Below are 19,746 nucleotides of genomic sequence, written 5' to 3'. Positions count from 1 at the left end.
AACATTACAAATGGCATCATTGATGACATCACTGATGACATCACATATCTAGGCTATAAGTTATTGCTCTCTGACATATCTAGGCCAGGTGTTTTTGTTCACTGTCAGTCGGAATATGAAAATTCTAAAGGTGCTATATACTATGTACTTTCCTTAGGGTTTGGTCTCAGCTCATGGTGCACGTACATGGGGCAATAGGCAGGCCTCAAACACACAATTCATTTGTATACATGAAGATGAACTTTAATGCTATTGACATTTTCTGGTGATGTTGTTTCTTTCTTCCTTGCTTTAGTTTGCCTGTATGCACCTCTAATTTGTATGCATTAGGGGCCTTTGTATGTATTGTTTGTACCAGCACAATTGTAGTAAGTATTGAATTGCTAATTCAAAGTTTACCATTAGTCAACATTCTGATAGGTTCGCATTTATTATTTTACTGTCCAATATTACCATATTAAAAATACTGTACTTCAATGGTGCATGCTACAGTGATTGCCTGTGTGTATGTATGATTAGATTCCTGTATTAACAACAACACTCCAATATCATGTTTTGTTTAGATGAGTACATTATTTAATACATAAAGTAGTTCATGATAGGTCTCCTGATCACCCTGACATCTTATTGCCAACATTATAAACACAAACCCTTGTAGGGACTTTTCATCAACATTATTTTCATATGTAATGTCATCAAAGACATTTGTGATGTCACCTTTGATGTCCTGGGTATTAGTTTTAGCAGAGTACAGTGGTGGCTTAGCTTACCAAAACTGGCAAACTACTGGGGGGTTTTGGTTTCACTTGTAACCATAACGTCCCTTTAACAAACTTATTTCACTGAATTTCTTAGGTTTTGATTAGTGTAACTTAACCATAATGTCCCTTTTTTATGAGTGAAAATGTGTCATGATGTTACATCACTATATATAACATCAATAATTCCTCTTTTAACACATATGAAAGAACTGTAAACCACCTTTAACAAACATATGTTTTGCAAGGCATCCTGATATGTGTCGTTATCAGCCGTGCACGCTGGGGATGCCATGACCCCAGCCCCACCGAACCACAGCTGTTATCCACTGCACCTACTCTGTATCCTAGTTTAGTGTCCACTATACCCTAATAATGTAAGCAATGGCCAGTGCTCATGGCTTGCAGGCATAGCTAGCCTCCACAATCCATGGGGCATGGGTTTGGCCATGCTGCATTCCCCAATAGGCAAATCAGATTAGACATTTGTCCTTTCCGAGGATCAGGCCCACTGCCCAGGCAGCAAAGTTATATCACTTTTGGTTGTACTCACTTTTGACATTTTCTAAAAAGTAAAACACAGGATAGATTTGCAAAGCATGCATTTAGGTCCTTGCTGATTCTCCTTGTGCAAGTTTGTTGTTGTCCCGTCCAGCACTTCAAGCTGCAGCCGCAAACAGAATTTGTCTTCCCATTGTCGAGGGCCAGGGCCTCTGTCAATGCACCAAAGTTATAATCATTTTTTTTGCACTTACATTTTGACACTTTGGAAAAATGAAACACAAGACAGATTTGCAAGACCATGCGTTGAGGTCCTTGCTGATGCTCCCCGCGAATGTTTGATACAATCCTGTCAAGCACTTTGGGCTGTAGCCGCTAGCATACTAATGTTTTTTCCCATTCAAACCAATCTCGATTTTGAAAAACTTTACCACATAGCCGGTCCCTGGTGGCCATGCCCACTTTAACCCCATTGCCGGTCCCTCGTGGTCATGGCCAGTGTCCAGATTGCCCGCGTCAAGGCCTTTGTGCATGACCCGGATGACCTGGTTACTGCCCATGACCTCAGACTATACCTAAGTCACCAAAGTTATATCACTATTTTTTTGTACCTGGATTATGACGCTTTAAAATATAAAAAAAACATGGGTACATTTGCAAAACTATGCTTTCGGTGCTTGCCAATGCTCCTTGCACGAGTTTGCTGCAGATCCGTTCATGTTTTATTTTAATGTACATATATTCTTAGCCCCCACTTTACAAAATTCATTCAGACGTTGCACAAACATTCAAGGTTGAGTCTAGAAATATTCTCAAAACTTGTGTGCAGATTTGTCAAGCAGCAACAAAGTTGTAACCCATCTAGAAATGTTGAGACCCCCTCTAATTTTGCCCCACTTGACAAAATCCCATCAAACTTTGCAGAAACATTGAAATCTGGGTCTAAAATCTGTTTGCCATCTTTTGTGCAGGTTCGTCAAATGGCACTAAATGTATAAGTATTTCAAATATTTTGGCACCCCCTCTAATTATTTTCCCTCTTGGTCGAAAGAGCACCTGACTTTGCAGAACCCTTCAGGGCCAGGTCTAGAATATTTCATGCAGTTTCATTGAGTGGCATCAAAGTTATAAGCCATCCAGAAACTGCCTTTCACCGACCATGTAATGCAGAATTATGGATGGATCTCCCTGAACATCTAAGATGTTTGCGAATATCACAATACTGTCCCCGAACAGTTTGTCGAATCATTAGAAGAAAAACACCTGATTTATGGCTTTCCATGGCCATATCCCATCCCATCCTCATCATCCCTCAACTCCCCAAGTGCAATGTTGTATTTTTTAACTGCGATGTCTGTTGAATATGGGCGCTGTTCGCAAATCCAACATGGTATCCGTTTTAAATGTTTTGACACATCTCATGTTTTTTAATTGACCAATTAGTCGGTGCGTATGATATCTGCAAATGTCACACTGCTCTCTGATTGGTCCAGTGGGTGTCCGCAGACTCTGAATAAGGAAATGAGTCCGCGGACCAGACCCAAATATCAGACATTTTTCCCCTACTTTCTGGACTAAGCCGCCGCTCCTCGCACAAGTTTGGTACAAATCCACCCAGAAGTTTGGGCTGTAGGCACAAGAAATTTTTTTTTCCATTGCATCTGTGATGATTTTAAAAATGTTGGGACCCCTCTGCAGGTTTGCCCGCCTTTGCAGAATTTTTCTGAGGGGGCCATATACTTTAAAAAAAAAGTTTGGTTAGGATTTATACAGGAGGGACAACGTTATAAGCCACCCAAAAAGTTTCATTGAGTTGAGCAACTTCACCCTAACTACAGGGTAGGCCCCTTCATATATTCGGTGAAAAATATTAGGTAGGAGGAGTTAAGGTCATCAGTTTAATGTGAAAAGAGCCCCTGAAATTCAGCAATTGCATTTTGAGCAAGTCCACTTTTACTATGCGCACCCTGTTGTGCAGTATGACCACAATGCTGACATCATATATGAAATCACTAATTACATCATGCAGGAGATCACTGATGAGATCAATAATTACATCAAATGTCACATTACTGAATAAATAAGTTAGAATATTGTTGGTGACCTCTTTTGATACATATGTTATTACACTTAACACTAATGACAACATGACATGGAACAGTCCACTGATACAGAAGTATGAAATGCTTTATCCATGCACTATCAATGCATTTTTGCACTGAGGCAAGTTTGCCCTAGTGCTACTACCATTCCATATTAGCACTAGCGCAAACTTTGCCTCTGTGCTAAAATGCATTGATAGTGCATGTTTTCTGCACTAGGACATACCCTTTCCGAAAGCTAATATGGTGCACATGTTCTGTAATCGGCCTAGGCAGCCAACTTTCAATGCAGAAATCAGACAACTAATCCATAATGGAAGAGAGGGATCACACCAGCTGTTTCTTCATTGTGCACCTGCGTGCACTGTGCACGATGCAAGAGTCTGGCTATCGCTAGCCTGAGTGAGCATATCAGAGCAGCTCAGTCTCTGCAGCCTGCAGAGAGCCCTTTCCTTGCAGCAATGGTCCCTAGGGGCTCGAATGCACTAGTTAGAATCCACATAGATGCACCATTGCCACAAGAAGTTGCTGTATTTTCGTAAGCAACCTCCTGGTGAAGGTCATTCTTTTGCTAATTTTTCAATAATACTTTTTTTTAATGTTTGGTGTACTTGGGCTGTGAAGGCAAGATTCAACTCCAGATGACTAGATTTAATTACATGTCTTCTCATATCAGTGCCTGCGATTAATTATTGTTTGTGTGCCCAATCTGTTTAATATTCCAAACCATCAGAGACAGTGAATTATGTATGTGCGCAACTCTGTTTAGACACGTTTGTTTTCCATTATAATTGAGTTTCGCAGGCATCTTACCTTCGCCTGACCAGTACAAGTGAAATGCTCATTTAATAAGGGGAATTTGCTAGGCTGAGTTGTTGCTATTTATGAGTTCAAAATCAACGGTTTGCAAATTGAGTTAACATAATGTTACTCATTATATTGAGCTTTACATGTCTGATGCACTTGTTTTAAATGCACACATTATGTCAGACTCTGATTGTTTGCGGGATAAACGGTGCACATCAATGTTTGCATTCATTTGTATATGCGAAGGAAAGAACAATTTCGAGTGCATGAAAATCAGATAGATATATGTATTGAATTCTTAGTGATGTTATTTAAAAATAAGTGCTTGAATTCACACCATAGAAATGTACAGGTACACACAATCATGCACAACAAGCATGCACACAAATGCACGCAATCTTATTCAATAGCAGTTGAATTTTTAGTGTACGTATCCCCCTTCATAATACATACATTATTGCAATGAATTGTTGAGTATGTGTGCCACGCTGCACCACAGCTTCCGGAGTGGAACGCTGCCTTCTAGTCTGTCAATCAGGATCCACGTGATGCGGGCAGTCATTTCTAGTAGGTGTTTGCATTTCCAAGGACCCTTCTTGGTTCCTTGAACCCAGTGTCCTCACTGGCGTCCATATTGTTTCTGTCTGCCCGCTGTCAGGCAGGTTAGTCAGCGTCGCTCCTCTGGCCCAGACTTACCTTGCTAAATTGTGCAAAACCTTTCCAGAGTGTCTCTCGTCTCTGCTGCTATATCTTTTGAGGAGCCATGTCTCGGGGGGATAGCTCAGCAGCAACGTGCTCGCCTTGGAAACAAGATGACACAGAGTAACACAGGTTCGATCCCCGGGTCTGCGCTTAAAAACCTCTGGGTATTTAAGCGCGTTATAAATAATTTATCATATCATATATCATGCTGAGTACCCCTCTGCCACTCGCAGGGGCCTTCATGATGTTTACATACAGAATACCGCTAAAGATATGTTTTACAGCGAGTGAACAGGAAATGCGGTATCCAATCATAGAACCCAGCTCAATGGCCAGCGATCCTATAGTAGGATCCTGCTGGCGGGGGCAATAACAAAACTTAGATACACCTAGAGCAAGTTCATGGTCCTCGCTTTGCTCGGGACGTTTGAGCTGGTGAATGTGCCAGTGAGGGCTAACGTTCCCTTGCCATTGAGGGCTGGCGTTCCCTTGCCAGTGAGTGCTCATGATAAATTGATACTATTCCCAGGGCTCAAGTCGAGGGTACACGCAGGCGGACGGAGTCCACCCACTTTTTTCAGAGGGTGGACTCAGTCCCCCCCAGCTAAAATGAGAAACACTGAATGTCTTATATGAGTTGAAGCTGACTTCGGGCATCGAAACACAGTTGTCAGGTTTGCAGGCGGGACAATTCACCACTCCACTATATAACCTGATGAAAAATAACAAATAACTAAAGGTGAAATGTCCCATTTCTGTACTGCAAGTCCCAGGGAAAACATTTGTACTGGTTCTTGGAGTTGAAAACATGCACACCTTTTAATGTTTTCAAAAACACCTTTAGAAGACAATATCCTCTCTTGGTTCTTTGTGTGTGTTGATTTTATGAAAGGCAAATGTCATTCGTTCTGTGTGATTTGGGTGGTTATGCAATGGCAATTTAATGAAATGTGAACATTCCACCTTGATATTCTAATTTCTGTTGCTGCCACTTCCCATTGCGTTTGTTGAGGAGTCCCCCCACTTTAATTTTTAGGATTTGACCCCTGACTATTCCTATGCGAGATTCTCAGGATCCTTAAGTTTTCTTTGGAACTTCAATAGCCAAATCTGACATGGACTTTCTCCGAGCCCTGTCAGTGGAGGGAGGCAGCCCGATCCTAACAGCCCAAGTTGCCAGAGTGAGTTCAGGAAAGCCCCCTCCTGACCTCTCCTGGGGAAACCGGTGGTATAGTGGCGAGAAAGAGAACCCATGCCACTAGAGAGGTTGAGGTCTGCAGCGGAGCCATTGCGGAAGCAGGAAAATGCTGCAGGCCGATGCAGCAGTGGGGAGAATGCCGAAGAGAGGCGTGGGCGTGCGCACATCTGGAAAATACAGCGGTGGCCCGTGGAGCACTGGAGCGAAGGATGGAGGGGTGGAGCCAGCACCAAGGCAACCGCAGAGGGGCGGCGGTGAAGCTGATACAGCAGCCTGGAGCAGTTCTCCAGCCGACGGCATCTCCTGGAACCCACGCATAAGAAGAAAACCCACTAGACTATCATTGAGACTTTCTTATTAACAAAGGCCTCCACGAAGGCCATAGTAAGAGAGAGACATTAACCCATCAGTGTGTGTGTTTGTTATAATATCAAAAAGGGCCTTGAAGGAGACCCTGACACCCAGGGACAGCACTACCTCGTGATTACTGTGCTTTTCTTAGTAGATATGTAGCAGGTTTGAATAACAAAGGGGTGGGTCTTACAAGCCTTATGAAGCCTCCTAACAGCCCTCCCTGTCCCACCCCCCTCAGAACAGGTAAGCAATTGGTCAGGGTAATTGGGCCACTTCACGCCACTATCCTGCCAGTCTTACACACCACCTTCCCCCATCCACCCTTTGATTTCACTTCTCTTCCTGCTTCCCAATTCCTCCACTCACTGTTACCACCACTGCCTCCTACTCACTTTCATACTGAACCCCCGTAGCAACAACATCTCCGTAAATCTGTTGTGTAAATGTCTGAGCCCTACCCGTTATAAAACTATTCAATGGAAAGGCGTAATATTCCCAACCCAGCTATATCACTAAGCTGTAGCACTGGCTACGCGGCTACATTTAGCATTTAATTTAGTAACCCAAAGGCATCATGGGAAAAGCCATGATCTAGCTAGATTTGCTGCTGCAAAAGAATGCGTCGGCATGATATCTTCCCTTCCTTGGAATTGCCCATCTAGACTCACATCAACGATGGCACCTTCCACTGAGCCCATCCCCCGCACGCCTCTGATTCATTTCTAGCTTTAGAAAGGGGGGACATCACACACACCCACAGGAACATCTACCCTCCCCCCACAGTCATTGCATCAATGTGTCACGATAACACATTTTGCTTTTTGGTCCTCCCTCCTCTGGAAACTGACTAGCTGTTCTTCAGTGTATCTTAATCTGAAGCCAGGTGTCTTCAGCGTGTGGCTCTCCAAATATTTGGACTATGACTCCCATGATCCCTCACCATTAACTATGCTGGCTAGAGCTGGTGGGGGTTGTAGTCTAAAACATCTGTAGAGCCAAAGGTTGCATACCCTCGGCCCAGGCTGTACGGTTGTGCGGCTCTATTATAGCAACCAACACACATTGTGTATGGGGGAAAGGGTGACCTCCATGTGGACCCACCTGGATACACCTCTCGCCCTCCACTCGTCGAGCCATATTTCCTTCAGACTCACCGACCTCTTAGCGCCCCGCTACTTATTCCTGTCTAAATATGTGTGAAGATGTTGTGTCAACGTCATCATTCTGCACGTTTTCAAACCATGAATGGCCCCTTCTAGCGGAGGGGGGCATTTGAAAATCAGGTCTATTAAGTGCTATGGGGCAATTCACAAAGACTCGGGGTATTGCCAGTAAGTCACACGTGCATGCCCTTTTCGAAAATGTGCATGTTTTACCCATTTGTAAATGACACATCTAATGAACGTGTACGTGCTGATGTACTTTTCAGATTTGCCCAATTTGTATTGCACCGATAACGCTTCCCAAACTTTATACCTGCGACGCACTTGCTAAAATGCTAAAACAACAGAACACCACCGTTTGCTGATATAGTTCTGCACGTTACACTCAAATTCATCAGCTGGGCCGTGAGATGAGTCTTCAGGCTCAAAGTGTCACCCATCTTCTCGACCTCGTGTTTAACAATCCCAACAAACACTGCGCTTTCACAGTTCTGACCCCGAGGTCCTGAAGGTCAACGCTGACCTTCAGTTTCACCTTCCTTACCTATTTGAGAAGGTTTGACAAGTTCCCTCAGGCCTGTGGCTGCCTTTGCTCTCATTTGCTCAAGGGGCTTCAGGGACTAGGACTCCAAGTTCCAGCATGCAAGGTTTCTGTGTGTTCTCCTTAGCACAAGTGTCTTTAGGAGTTCTGACTGCAGTTGGCAGCATGGAGGGTTTTGTGATCCCTTCACTTTCTTAATGAACTCTAGGCACTCACTCTCCAAGCTTCAGTGCGCTGTGTTTCCCTTACTTTCCTCTCACTCAGTTTGCTACTCCCACAGGGTTTGACCCCAAAACAACACCTCCATCAGATTCTCTTCGTCCTGCCTTATCTCTTTTGCTTCTGGCCATAAACTAATGTTTCCATTGCATCCTCGGCTTTAGCTCTTGTGTATCTCACGGTCTGCCCACCAGTGCGCGTCTACCCATCTGGACTCTTTCCTGCAGCTTTGCTTCCATTGGGTTGGCACATTTCATCCCATGGGTGCTCCCACCTTTTCTCCACACAGCCCTGAACTCTTGGGGCCAGACCCTGACTCTTGGGGAAAGACCGTTACTCTTGGGGGCAGACCGTTACTCTTGGGGCCAGACCGTGACTCTTGGGGCCAGACCGTGACTCTTGGGGACAGACCGTGACTCTTGGGGCCAGGCCGTGACTGTCGGGGACAGACCATGACTCTTGGGGCCAGACCGTGACTCTTGGGGCCAGACCGTGACTCTTGGGGCCAGACCGTGACTCTTGGGGCCAGACCGTGACTGTTGGGGCCAGACCGTGACTCTTGGGACCAGGCCGAGACTCTCTTCTCGTACTCAGAGGTGCTCTGCTGCTCCACATGCGATATCCACCATTCATCGCCGCCAGCTAGAACTCTCTTCCTGGATTCTCCTCGATCCTTCTGCTCACATTTGCGCCACAGCATTCTTCAGACTCACACCTCTGTCGCTGATGATTCAGAGTACATCGACAATGGCGATGACAACTTCCTCTCGATTTGATGGGCCTTTTCTTTCAGCCTCCCATAACAAAGGGGGGTCATGCGAATGTATTCAGGTGATACAAAAAGCCTTCTGACATGGTCTTCCACTGTATGACACAGAGGGCACCTCCTGACATACAGAACAAGAAAATAAAAGCTGAAAAAAGTCATCATTAGAAAAGTACCCGGTGAAACCCTCCACCTTTTCAGGGAGCAAATATGATATGTGAGAGACACCGAAAGTGCCAAATACATATATTAATCTTAAACAAGACCTACACATGCCATCCAGTTCTAGGGGACCCTACACACTGTGCTACGTGCTATATCCCCATTTTTAGAGGTAGCTTGTAATACTGCACCGTGGACTTACTTCCATCACCCATCGGCAAAGGTGAACTCCTCGAGAAGGTCCCCTTGCAGAAACAGCCAGTACACGAATGAAAGATGTGTAATTGACATGCAGGTACACAGCAGTGTGGCGCGTCAGAGGGACGACACAGACTGTGTTAGGTCATGACTCATGAATCTTTAATACATCTTTACCCGTCTCTGGGGGTGGTCCCTGCCTATAGCTCTAAATAATGTGCTCGTCAGTCAGTTGTGAAAGTCCAAAAGAAGTTGTCTGTAGTCAAAAACTGCCCTAGCTCACCCTACCAGTAGGAACACTAACACATATCTGGAGAATGACTCTCTTCTCCTTGAAGGTACTTTACTACCGATCTGTGAACTTGGCTACTGGTGTGAAATTCTCAGATAGTCTCCTGTGACTTCCTTTATTGGACTCTGTAACTCTTCTGTTGTCTTCTATATCTTTCCTTTCTCCTTGGTATTCCCTTCTGGGCTTCTTTTCCAAGATATGTATTCTTTGTTACTACCTCTCGCGTATCCTAGAAGGATACCACTGTTCAGTTGGCCTTTCTCTCAGGGTGACTTAGAATTTAACTTGCTTTGCCACACGGGCTTATTTATTTGACTCTCTGAATACTTTCTGATTTTCAATGTCCATTCCTCCTGACATCCTCTTCTTCTGATATGAAATATCATATGGACTTCCCCTTCTGCCAGGGTATTCTTATTCCTTATTTTAACACTTAGATTCTCAGTTTCTCTATTTCTATCTTCCTGATCATTTAAGTTCAGGGACATCAGAGTTTGCTTTGTCTCTTTCGCTCACTCCCAGCCATGTAGGTTCCTGTGGTTCAAGGATAAGTCTCTCTCATTAGTTCCACTGGGATAAATGCTCTGCACAATATAAGGATCTTTCTTTGGTTTCCAGCTATCCTCGTTACCTTCTCTTAGGAGTGGGGGGACGTCTTCTGGACATCCCCCTCTTGTCGATCTCTTCTCGAGCCATGGAACGCGTTTGCTTTGCCTTCTTTAGAGTTACTAGGATTTTGTGTCGGTCCTTCTGTCCCACTTTCTTGTCTCGGGTGCCCGCCCTGTGTCCTTCTCGTGTCTGGGCAGCGGTGGTGCTTTGGCATCTCCAACTCTCATATCGGGTTCCTGCCCTCATGCTCTTTCATCTTTGGACTGCGCCTTGACTTTGGCATGTCAGCCTCTCGTACTGGGATTCTGCCCCGATGCTCTCTGGTGCCATCACTTTGGCGTTCCGGCTTCGCATCTCGAACGTACTCTTCCTCCTTCCAGTCTTTGGCAGCGTGGGGCCCTTTCTATGCCATGTATGCCTTCCTCTCTCTCTGTCTCTCGCCAAGGTGCATTTTTTAAGGTACTCGTCTCAGTGTGTTGCATATTTAGATTAAAAGGGACGTGTTTATTTCTGATAAGGTGATTTCTGAGGAGTTTATTTGCCCCCGTCTTGTTATACAGAGCCCTTTGCTATTGTGCAGCTTGTCATGTAGGGAGTTCCTCACGGGTAACGTGAGTACTTATCCCCTATGGAGGAGTCTCTCATGGTGAGGTCCCGCTTGCCCACACACACAAAACTAAAATACAAATTACTTAAAACTTTGTGAATTTCTCCTATGGTGCTCACCTTACACTGCAGTGCACACCTCTTTTAAGTGCCACATTTTGAAGTAATGTCATTGATGCATAGATTTTAGAGAATACACTATCAATATTATGGTCGGTTTAAAAGGGAAAGCGCACAAAAAAGTCCCCCTGTGGTGAGCGTAGAATGTGGGCCATTTCAGATGCGAAAACGCACAAGAGCGCGGCCAAATAGCCATCACTACACAAAATAAAGCAACATTGCACGCGAGTGAGGTGCGCTTTCTCCGCATATCATAGGACTGGAGACTGCTAATATTACAACGGTCCTAGAATATATTGGGAGGTCTGTGTAAGGGAGAAAAATAGTAGTGTTTCTTGTGCTCTTAAATCACATGAATTTTGTAGAAGATGTTTAAATTAATGAAATTGTACCAATTAATAAATTACTGCAAACTAATATTTTAGGATTAAACAAGTCAGGACCATTATTTGGAGAATCCGGTGCCTTTTTTGGTCGAAGAGGTCCGCCCACTGCGTCCCTTTAAACTTCAAGTAATCCCATGTGTGCTGAAGATGGTTGCTTCCAATATGGACCGTCCCTGGAAATCATTCTTAATTACACTGTAATCACGTTTACAACTCTTAATCAATACATCACTCTAATGATTTTCCAGGCGGCACATTATTTCAACTCATTAGTATTTTGTAATTACAAAAACACCAGAAACTAATTTGTCTTCATAAGACCCATGCGAGGGCCACCTGCATTATTAATGGCCCCCTCACCTTTGCTTTCACTTCTCTTAGTCCAGCAGAAGCAGGCAAAACGTTTAGGGATGGGGTTATGTACTTTCAGAAGGATCCACTGTAAGGCCAGAACTGAGCGTAGCGGTTATAAATGCATAACACAAGTACAGGCAAAAGGCGCTGCATGACCTGCCAAAGGAATTGGACTATCGACAAGTGAGTTTTCCCATCTTGCGGATACTCAGCCGAGCGAAAAGCTCACAGAGCGTAACCGAATTCGACTCCTTTGGGGCGCGGAGCAGCCAGCCTTCAGCATAGCCTTCTTCCATGTCTGCTCAACTGCCCCCTTGCTCGTGAGCTATCCGGGAGCGGGGGCAGCATTGTTCTGTTCTAGCTGAATAACTTCCTAAAATGGCTGCGTTGCATTAGTAGGGAATATAATTGATAAGCCTTTTGCCAATGACCTAAGGGAGTACATGTCATCATGCCATTTGAGGAGGACTTGGGAAGTTACCACCTCCCTAGATCAGACCTTTTGCCTTTTTTCATATTAATTGCCTCATTCAATCTCTTATTGAGCCCCCCCCATTTCATCCTTTCATCCATTTTCTCTGACTTTGTTTCTGTTCTTTTTCTCTTTCACGTTTCTGTGCAATGTCGTCCCCTGGCAGTCTCTGTTATATTTTTCTATAATCCACCTTGTCATTCTGTTTATGCTTCCACTGAAAGGGTCCCTTCCCACTGTATTCCTTTCCACTGCTCAATGCTCACCACTTTTCTCCACAGCGCCTTAGGTGGCTCTCCCCATTTTAACAAGGGGTCTAGCATTTTCTCTGTCCCTTTGCCCATGAAGTGGACTTGCCTGCATTCTCGCAGAAAACATCCTTCCCCATTCGGCTCTCTTTCCCCCACCATAGTTTATGATGGCTGCGTTCCTGGGCTCTTCATGCTCACACCAGCAACAGGAGACCGGGGCTGCTGCTCTTACCTGATCCCCGCCCCCCACCCTAATGCCAGGAGACCTCTGTACAATTCCAGGCAGAGTTTAGATCCTAGCCTTTCATTTCAATGCAGCTCAAAACACAGGTGATACTTTTCTGTTTTGTGCTCCATCATATCACCATTTATTTGGAATGAGTGTATTCATTGTGCAAGTATGTGCTAATGGCCGGACTGTGTAGATGGGCGGAGCCTCTGCTTTGGCCCTGAGAGACCTTTATCTAGATAAACTACCAATTCTGCCCTAGAATTTATGAAACTTTGAAGGTCACTATTAGACTTTGTGAATTAGTGAACTATGAAGCCAGAGAAAGGGAAATTACCTATCTTTTTAATTTCTCTCAAAATATGTACAGCAGTGCGGTATGCAGTAATAACATTGCGGCAAAAAATACGTCTGTACAAAAAATTACGCAAAAAATGCTGTGGTTGGTGTGACCCGGTAAAGGTGTACCCCATTATAACATTTAAGGGGAGCAGAGGTTGCAGCGGTTTGCCCCACTCCACTTAAATAGTATAATGGGTCTAGGGCTTGCGGGGGTGTCGTGTAGTGTTGCCTCGATTTTTTGTGTAGACAGCAATTTTTGTCGCGATTTTAACACTTGGAACCAGAAGTGCTTGTTGTGACTCATTTTTGACTAAATTCCAAAATTAGCAATTGAGGGACCTGGGCATCACTAACTATGGGGGTTTGCACCCCACAGCCATGTGCTGGTTTCTGTGATTGGCCATGTCTTTCCAGATTCGACACACACAATCCGCGTGCACTATGAGGTGTTTGGATCAATGTTTATAATCAGAATGTGGTTTTGGGGCAAATGAATGTGCGTTTGGTGATTCTGGTGCTAACTGGACAATGCCAGGGCTTGAATTTGGTTGTTCCCTTGACGACGCGTGAAGAAGGTGGGCCACTACCTCTGCTTTCCTGTCTAGGCTCCACTTGGCAGCACCGCACTCTCACTATCAGACACGCCGTGGTCCTGTGCCAAGTAGCCCCACTCAGGCTTACCAGTGCTTGAATGGTGAAGTGACAAGGTGCCCAGAAGCCACCAATCCCACAAGGCCAAGCCTGCCATGTGGAGACCTGCTCATGTTAACTAATAACATTGCAGGTGTGCAGGTGTCGGTGTTGCGTTCAATACCAGTTACGCACTTTAGGGCGTGACGCAAGCGCAGCGCTTTATTGATCTCAGCTGCGCTTTATTGGTATCTTCTGTAATCTCATATATTATTTATTTTCATCAGGGTGATCTTCTAGAAACCAGTTTAGTTCTGTCTCTTTTGATGGTTGATGTAATTTACTTGAGTACTATTTGAAAGACGTATCTTAAAAATATATATATTTAGAGAGAGTTGCACAACTCAAGGCCTTCAGATTAGCCCTTTGTACAGAGATCAATAGTACATGATCAGCTGTTGTTTAAAGATTTGGTGTCAGTGGCAATAGCGCCCCCTTCTTCCCTGGATTATGGACCCCCCCTGGACACCGCAGCCCCTCTTCCTGACGGCTCCTTTTACCAGTACCAGCTATACCCACATTTGAAAACTCCCACGTGTCCAAAACCAGCAATTCAAAAAGCCAGTAACGCTCCATTACACACACTCATGCACAGTCAAACACCCCAAGCACGCACACGTATGCCAATACACACTGGCTTGCTTGTACTCGAACACACATCCCTGCATTGGAGAAAGCACCCATTTATTTGAATTGGCCTGCTACAATTCTCTTTTCTAACACATGAAGCGCTCCAGTATTCATCTGTACTGTTGTATACATCTGTAAAGCGCTCAGCCGCTTCTGAGAGCTAGGTCTGCACTCAATAAATACAATAATAATGTTAAGCCACACTGTGGTCGACAGGAAACTGAGTCCTGTGCTCCAATGTGCTGCTATATAAACCACGAAGCTAGAGAAAAGGACCCATCGCAGTTTAGTCCTGTGCTCAAATGTGCTGCTATATATAACACGAAGCTAGAAAAAAGGACCCAGAAGCTAGAGAAAAGAACCCATCACAGTTTATCCTTTCCAAATGTTAAGGTAACACAACATGGCACAACATAACAAGTTCATACCTCCGTTTTACACTGCATGAGCCTGAGACCACAATCATGGTACTCTTAGGTTGTAATGCTACATTTTCCAGATGGAACATTGTGCTTGAATTGAAATGCGACGTATTTCCTGTATGTTTGTTTAATGTTGTATATGTTTTGCTTTAATGCCATGACCATGAGAGTAATGTGTTATGCTCTTCCTTTCAGCTTCTCCGTGGGTGGATAAAAGCAGGAGCCTCAACAAGATTGACCTGTATGATGTGCGGAGACGACCATGGTAAGTTTTCTTTCGCTTTTCATTGAACTCAACTGCATATTTTGCTGTCATGACTATCCCCTTTGTTGCATGACAGGATGCTATCTTCAATATTTTAGATAGACCGCTAAAATAACAAGAGAATAGTTCTATTTTATTGTATTCTAGAGGCAATTTAGAAAAGTATAAATGCTCCTTCGCTGGGGAAGGTTATCAAAGAGTCCAACGGTCCCGAAAATCAAGCGATTCCCCATAGTATTGGACATTGAGGTTGGTGAGTGGTCGTGATTACCGGTGGAGCTGAGGTTAGTGGGAAGTGGACATGAATGTGAGCATGCGTGCTTCATGGGTGCACACATGTGTTGTGGGGCTTGCTGTGGCAGCTGTTATTCTCTGCGCCCCCAGATAGCTTTGGGGCTGGTCTCTTATTTCTTCTTATGTGATGGGGTCTGTGGTCTTCAAGTCTCTGATAGTCTTTAAGCGCTGCGGATGGCACTTCTTGGATTGGATTGCCCAGGAACACTGAGATCTGGAGGGAGCTGCTGAGGAGTGTTATAATTTACTAAATAGTATTGTGCATGGTGGGGTTATGGAATTCCGGGGACAGAAAGCCCTGACATTATAATTCTTGTTATGGCACGCACACTTCTTTGTAGCAATTTGACATCTGTCAGGCAAAGGTGAATAAATGCCCTCAGGAACTTTCCCGGTGTAAACTTTAGGCTTCCTCTTTTGTTCTGAATTGCTACTACAAGACACAAAGAATAGGAAAAGGACGTTTCATTCTACAAGTCTGCAAGATCTGAGAGGGCATCCAGAACACGGTCACTAGAGTCTCATATCTACCAAACGTTCAAGGCCATTCCTGCTAATCTTTCCATCAGAGCTTGTACAGCTGCCTGGTACATGGAAGTGGTGTTCCGTGGAGTTGTCCTCTCGCTCTTAATGACATGCTATGGGTACAGTATCATCTAACTAGTCTCACACCCTTTCAAGATTATACTTTCATACCCGGGTCCTGTCAAGTTCTTTATTGGCTTTCTTTAATCCTCTTCTATCCCCTTAAGTCTTTACTGCGCTTGGATACTTTTCTCAATAAACCCAATCGCCTCTTTCTTACCCAGCGGTCCACAATACAGGCGCAGGGGCTCTACTCATGCGGTCAATATCTATAGTAAAATGTTCCCCCAGATTCCAGAAACATCTAAAATAAAACCTCTTCTTATTGGCCCAATTTGGCATATTGACAATTTTCTTTGAGTCGTCGGCAAAATCACTCCCAAAGACAACAATTAAATGTTTTGAACGTATTAATTCAAGTTAAAACAGAAGCTGTCTAGTTTTGTTTGAAAAGCCAAGAGATTGGACTCTGTCAGTCTTGCAGTTCTGTCTGGATTTATTTCTAGAAAGTTTGAATCTATCCAGACCTGGAAAGCTGTTAGGAATCCGAGAATGTCGCCCCTGCTTCCACAGCGGGAGCCCCTTCCCATGAGGCCATGGACGTGATGCGCTGTGGGTGGTACTCAGTGGGCAGATCTCATCGGAGGAAATCCCTCCTGTGGGACTGGGGATAATTATCAGGGAAGAATGCAGAATACCCCGAATACCCCACACCCTCCCTCATCTCCCTACCCTATACAGGGTAACATGATGCCACACTCGTGCAGGTACCTACGTAAGGTAGAGCATCCAAGCACCTTCCAAAAGACTGGGATGAGGAAGAGTAGAGACTTGTGGTATGAATCCTGCAAAAGTACTGAAACAAAGAAGATTCCAAGCAACCAACCCAGTTGAGAGGCATAACGTCAGTACTGGGACTAAGAAGAGGCACAGAGTAATGGAGAGCACTCAGCAGAAACAACTTCAAGAGTCTAGTCATTATGGACAAGCTGCTGATAAATAAAAAGGGAAGAAGAACTGAAGAGCTCATTCATCCCTCCCTCGAGGAGCCGCAAGCAGGTCAGCGGAGCAGTGAAGCAAGACCAGGGGAACCGAGACTCGAGCTGAGAAGCTGAAGCCTCCAAAAAGGGTCAAAGGCAGAAGGTCCCTTGGTCCTCCTGGAAGCAGACTATGGAGGTCTGCCTGAGAGAGGGGACAGAGCCGGAAACATGCCGGCAATGCAGACCAGCAGCAAGCAGCAGCTACGGAGATGCCGCGGCTGTGGCTGACGATGGGGAGGGCACAGGGTGGAAAAGATTGACTCCTGGAGCCAGCTGGATCCCAAACAGAAGCTCCCTGAAGGTAGGTGCTTGCTGCGGCCAGCTGGTGGGAACAGAGGACAGATCTGGGAATCCCTTAAGAAGGGTAAAAGCCTGGAGTTCAAGGCTGGGAGGAAAGCCTGTGATAGAGACTTTAAAAGAACAACTGCATATGAAGTAGGGCACTGGGACCCCAAGTACAAAAAAGAGTACCATCTGAAATAATTACAGATGGTACAAGTGTCGAGTAACATCAAATACAGAGAAGCCATTGCAACTACTATACAAACACTTGCAGTGCCTGGCAGAATAGTGAACCAGGTCTACCATACCAATAGCAGAAAAGCTGGAACAGAAGCAGGAGAAGGGAGTCATTCCGCATGGGGTTACGAGACATGGAGAAGAGCCCAAGGGAAGGGAGTCATTTACTCTGGCTTCCAAAAAAGGTATGAAAAAGGCCAGGGGAAGGGAGCAATACCCCTACCATTTAGTGAACTGCCTGAAACGCCTGAGAAAGACCTGGGGAGAGCGATTTCCCCCCACTGCTTGTTGAACTAGCTACAAAGTCTAAGAAAAGGACCGGGGAAGGGAGATATTCTCCCATCACTTGTTCAGTTGTCACAGTGAGACCAAGGAGAGCCAGAGGGGGGAGCCTCTGTCTTCTCTCTCTGTCTTTGGCTGGGGCCTCACTCCGGAACAGCCTCTCTGCCACTCTAAAACTTGAGGAGAACCATCTCTGGTTCAGCAGGAAAGCACCTCAAGACCTTCCTCGTTGCTTCTGCCTTCGACACCCCCCTCTCCTGCTGATCTGTTCTCTCTCAACACTGTGCCCCTCCTCTGTCTTTCGGGCCGAGGTACCTGCTCACCCTGCCACCCTCCCACACTGCCTCAGGACCACCCCTTGCACTGGGGTCTGTATCTGTACCCATACAGCCCCCCCTCTTCTTCCTGCCCTTTTCAGGCATACCCTGTCTGCTGCCTAAACCCAGCACTTGCCAGCTGCACGACCAATTTGTTGCCTTTATTATTTATTTATTTATTATTATCTGTTTCTCATTTGTTCCACACTTACCACGTCTCCCCTCTCACTCTCCCATGCACCTATGTGCTCTCAATGTCACTGGGTCTAGTAAGATCATTGTGTTGTTCTCCCCTGTTCCCCTCCCTTGCCTCGTTGCTCTCTGAAAAACTTGTGTACGAGCGCAATAGAAATAAAATATCAATATGAATATCAATTGTTTCAATTAAAATGATAATTGGGAAATAGTGTGATAGTTGTATAAGTCTGCAGGGTTCAAATGGGGCTGCTTTAAAAAAGGTGTAATGACTGACCATTTCGGTGTGGGGACAGTACCGGTAGGTACTGAGGCGTTAACACGGGATAGAATCTTATCAGAAAAAGCGGAGCTAATATCACAGGCAATTCTAGGCGGCGGTACGTCTAAAGGACACCCGGAGCCTTTAGCAGATGCCAGTCGGTGGTTATATCATGGGTTAAGATGCCCTGATGTCTATGACCTGATTTTGGTTGTGCCTGAATTAAATTAAATGTGGTTTAACTCCCCATACATGTTAATGAGGACAAAACGGCATAAGATAAGATAAGGTTTCTGGGCATCACTATGCATTCCTGTGCACAAGTATCTAGAAGTATCCATGAGAGCAGAGGGGAGGCCATGAAAGGCTTCTGATAAAAATAAAAAAGAGGAATCAGGAGAAGACACTTTAATGCGCTTGGGCCTAAGCGTGTAGAGCTGTAGAGCTGTAGAGCTGTATCAACCTGTCAGAGTTTGCTGGGATGGCACAGGCTGCCTTTGGTGGCAAAGGGGATGCTACAGCCTGGCTGTTCCATTTCATGTGTTGCCCATTTTTGCCTAATTTACTGGTAGAGACTATTGGTGGATTATCATTCAAATTCAATTGCCGGCCCCTCTGCACTTTGATGACATCTCCACTTTATATCGTGATGTACAGATGTGGGATCCTGTTTCCTTGGATACAAAGAGAGATTCTCCTCACATCTGGAAGATTTTCCTGGGATCAAGGAGCATTGGTTCAAGGAATTCCAAGTCTCCCTTTCTGGTTGACCTGTTGCCTGAAAGCAAACCTATCTTCTTGAAGTTGGTGTTTGAGCAGTATATTGAGCGCACTGCACCCACACACGCAATACTCTAGGAACACATGTTCACACCTCTAAATATTGCTTTAATTTGTGCTCTTCTCATGCATTCAAACTTCACCATCCTAACGGTTGCTTCATTTTGCTTATGTTTCAGGTACATCCAAGGAGCTGCCTCCCCCAAGGACATGTTGATATTGGTGGACGTGTAAGTGCTGGTCAGGATAATGTGTGTGGGTTACACAGATCATAACGTAACTAAGCCAAGTAGAGTATTGAGTAGGTTCACAACTCCTGATGTCAAAAATCAC

General features: G+C 45.0%; 1 protein-coding gene across 7 annotated transcripts in view; it reads left to right on the top strand.

The window, feature by feature from the left end:
* Nucleotides 1–19,746, top strand: part of CACNA2D1 (calcium voltage-gated channel auxiliary subunit alpha2delta 1) — a 1,412,752-nt gene that overhangs the window by 914,380 nt on the left and 478,626 nt on the right. For all 7 annotated transcript variants that reach the window (XM_069627805.1, XM_069627804.1, XM_069627806.1 and 4 more), the window contains exons 8-9: nucleotides 15,070–15,139; nucleotides 19,593–19,643. In XM_069627805.1, the coding sequence (XP_069483906.1) occupies nucleotides 15,070–15,139; nucleotides 19,593–19,643 (121 nt within the window). The remainder of the gene's footprint in view (nucleotides 1–15,069; nucleotides 15,140–19,592; nucleotides 19,644–19,746) is intronic.

Source organism: Ambystoma mexicanum, chromosome 12 (genome assembly GCF_040938575.1).
Source record: "Ambystoma mexicanum isolate Mex_15411 chromosome 12, UKY_AmexF1_1, whole genome shotgun sequence".
Taxonomy (NCBI): domain Eukaryota; kingdom Metazoa; phylum Chordata; class Amphibia; order Caudata; family Ambystomatidae; genus Ambystoma; species Ambystoma mexicanum.
This window is presented reverse-complemented; position numbering and strand designations above follow the sequence as displayed.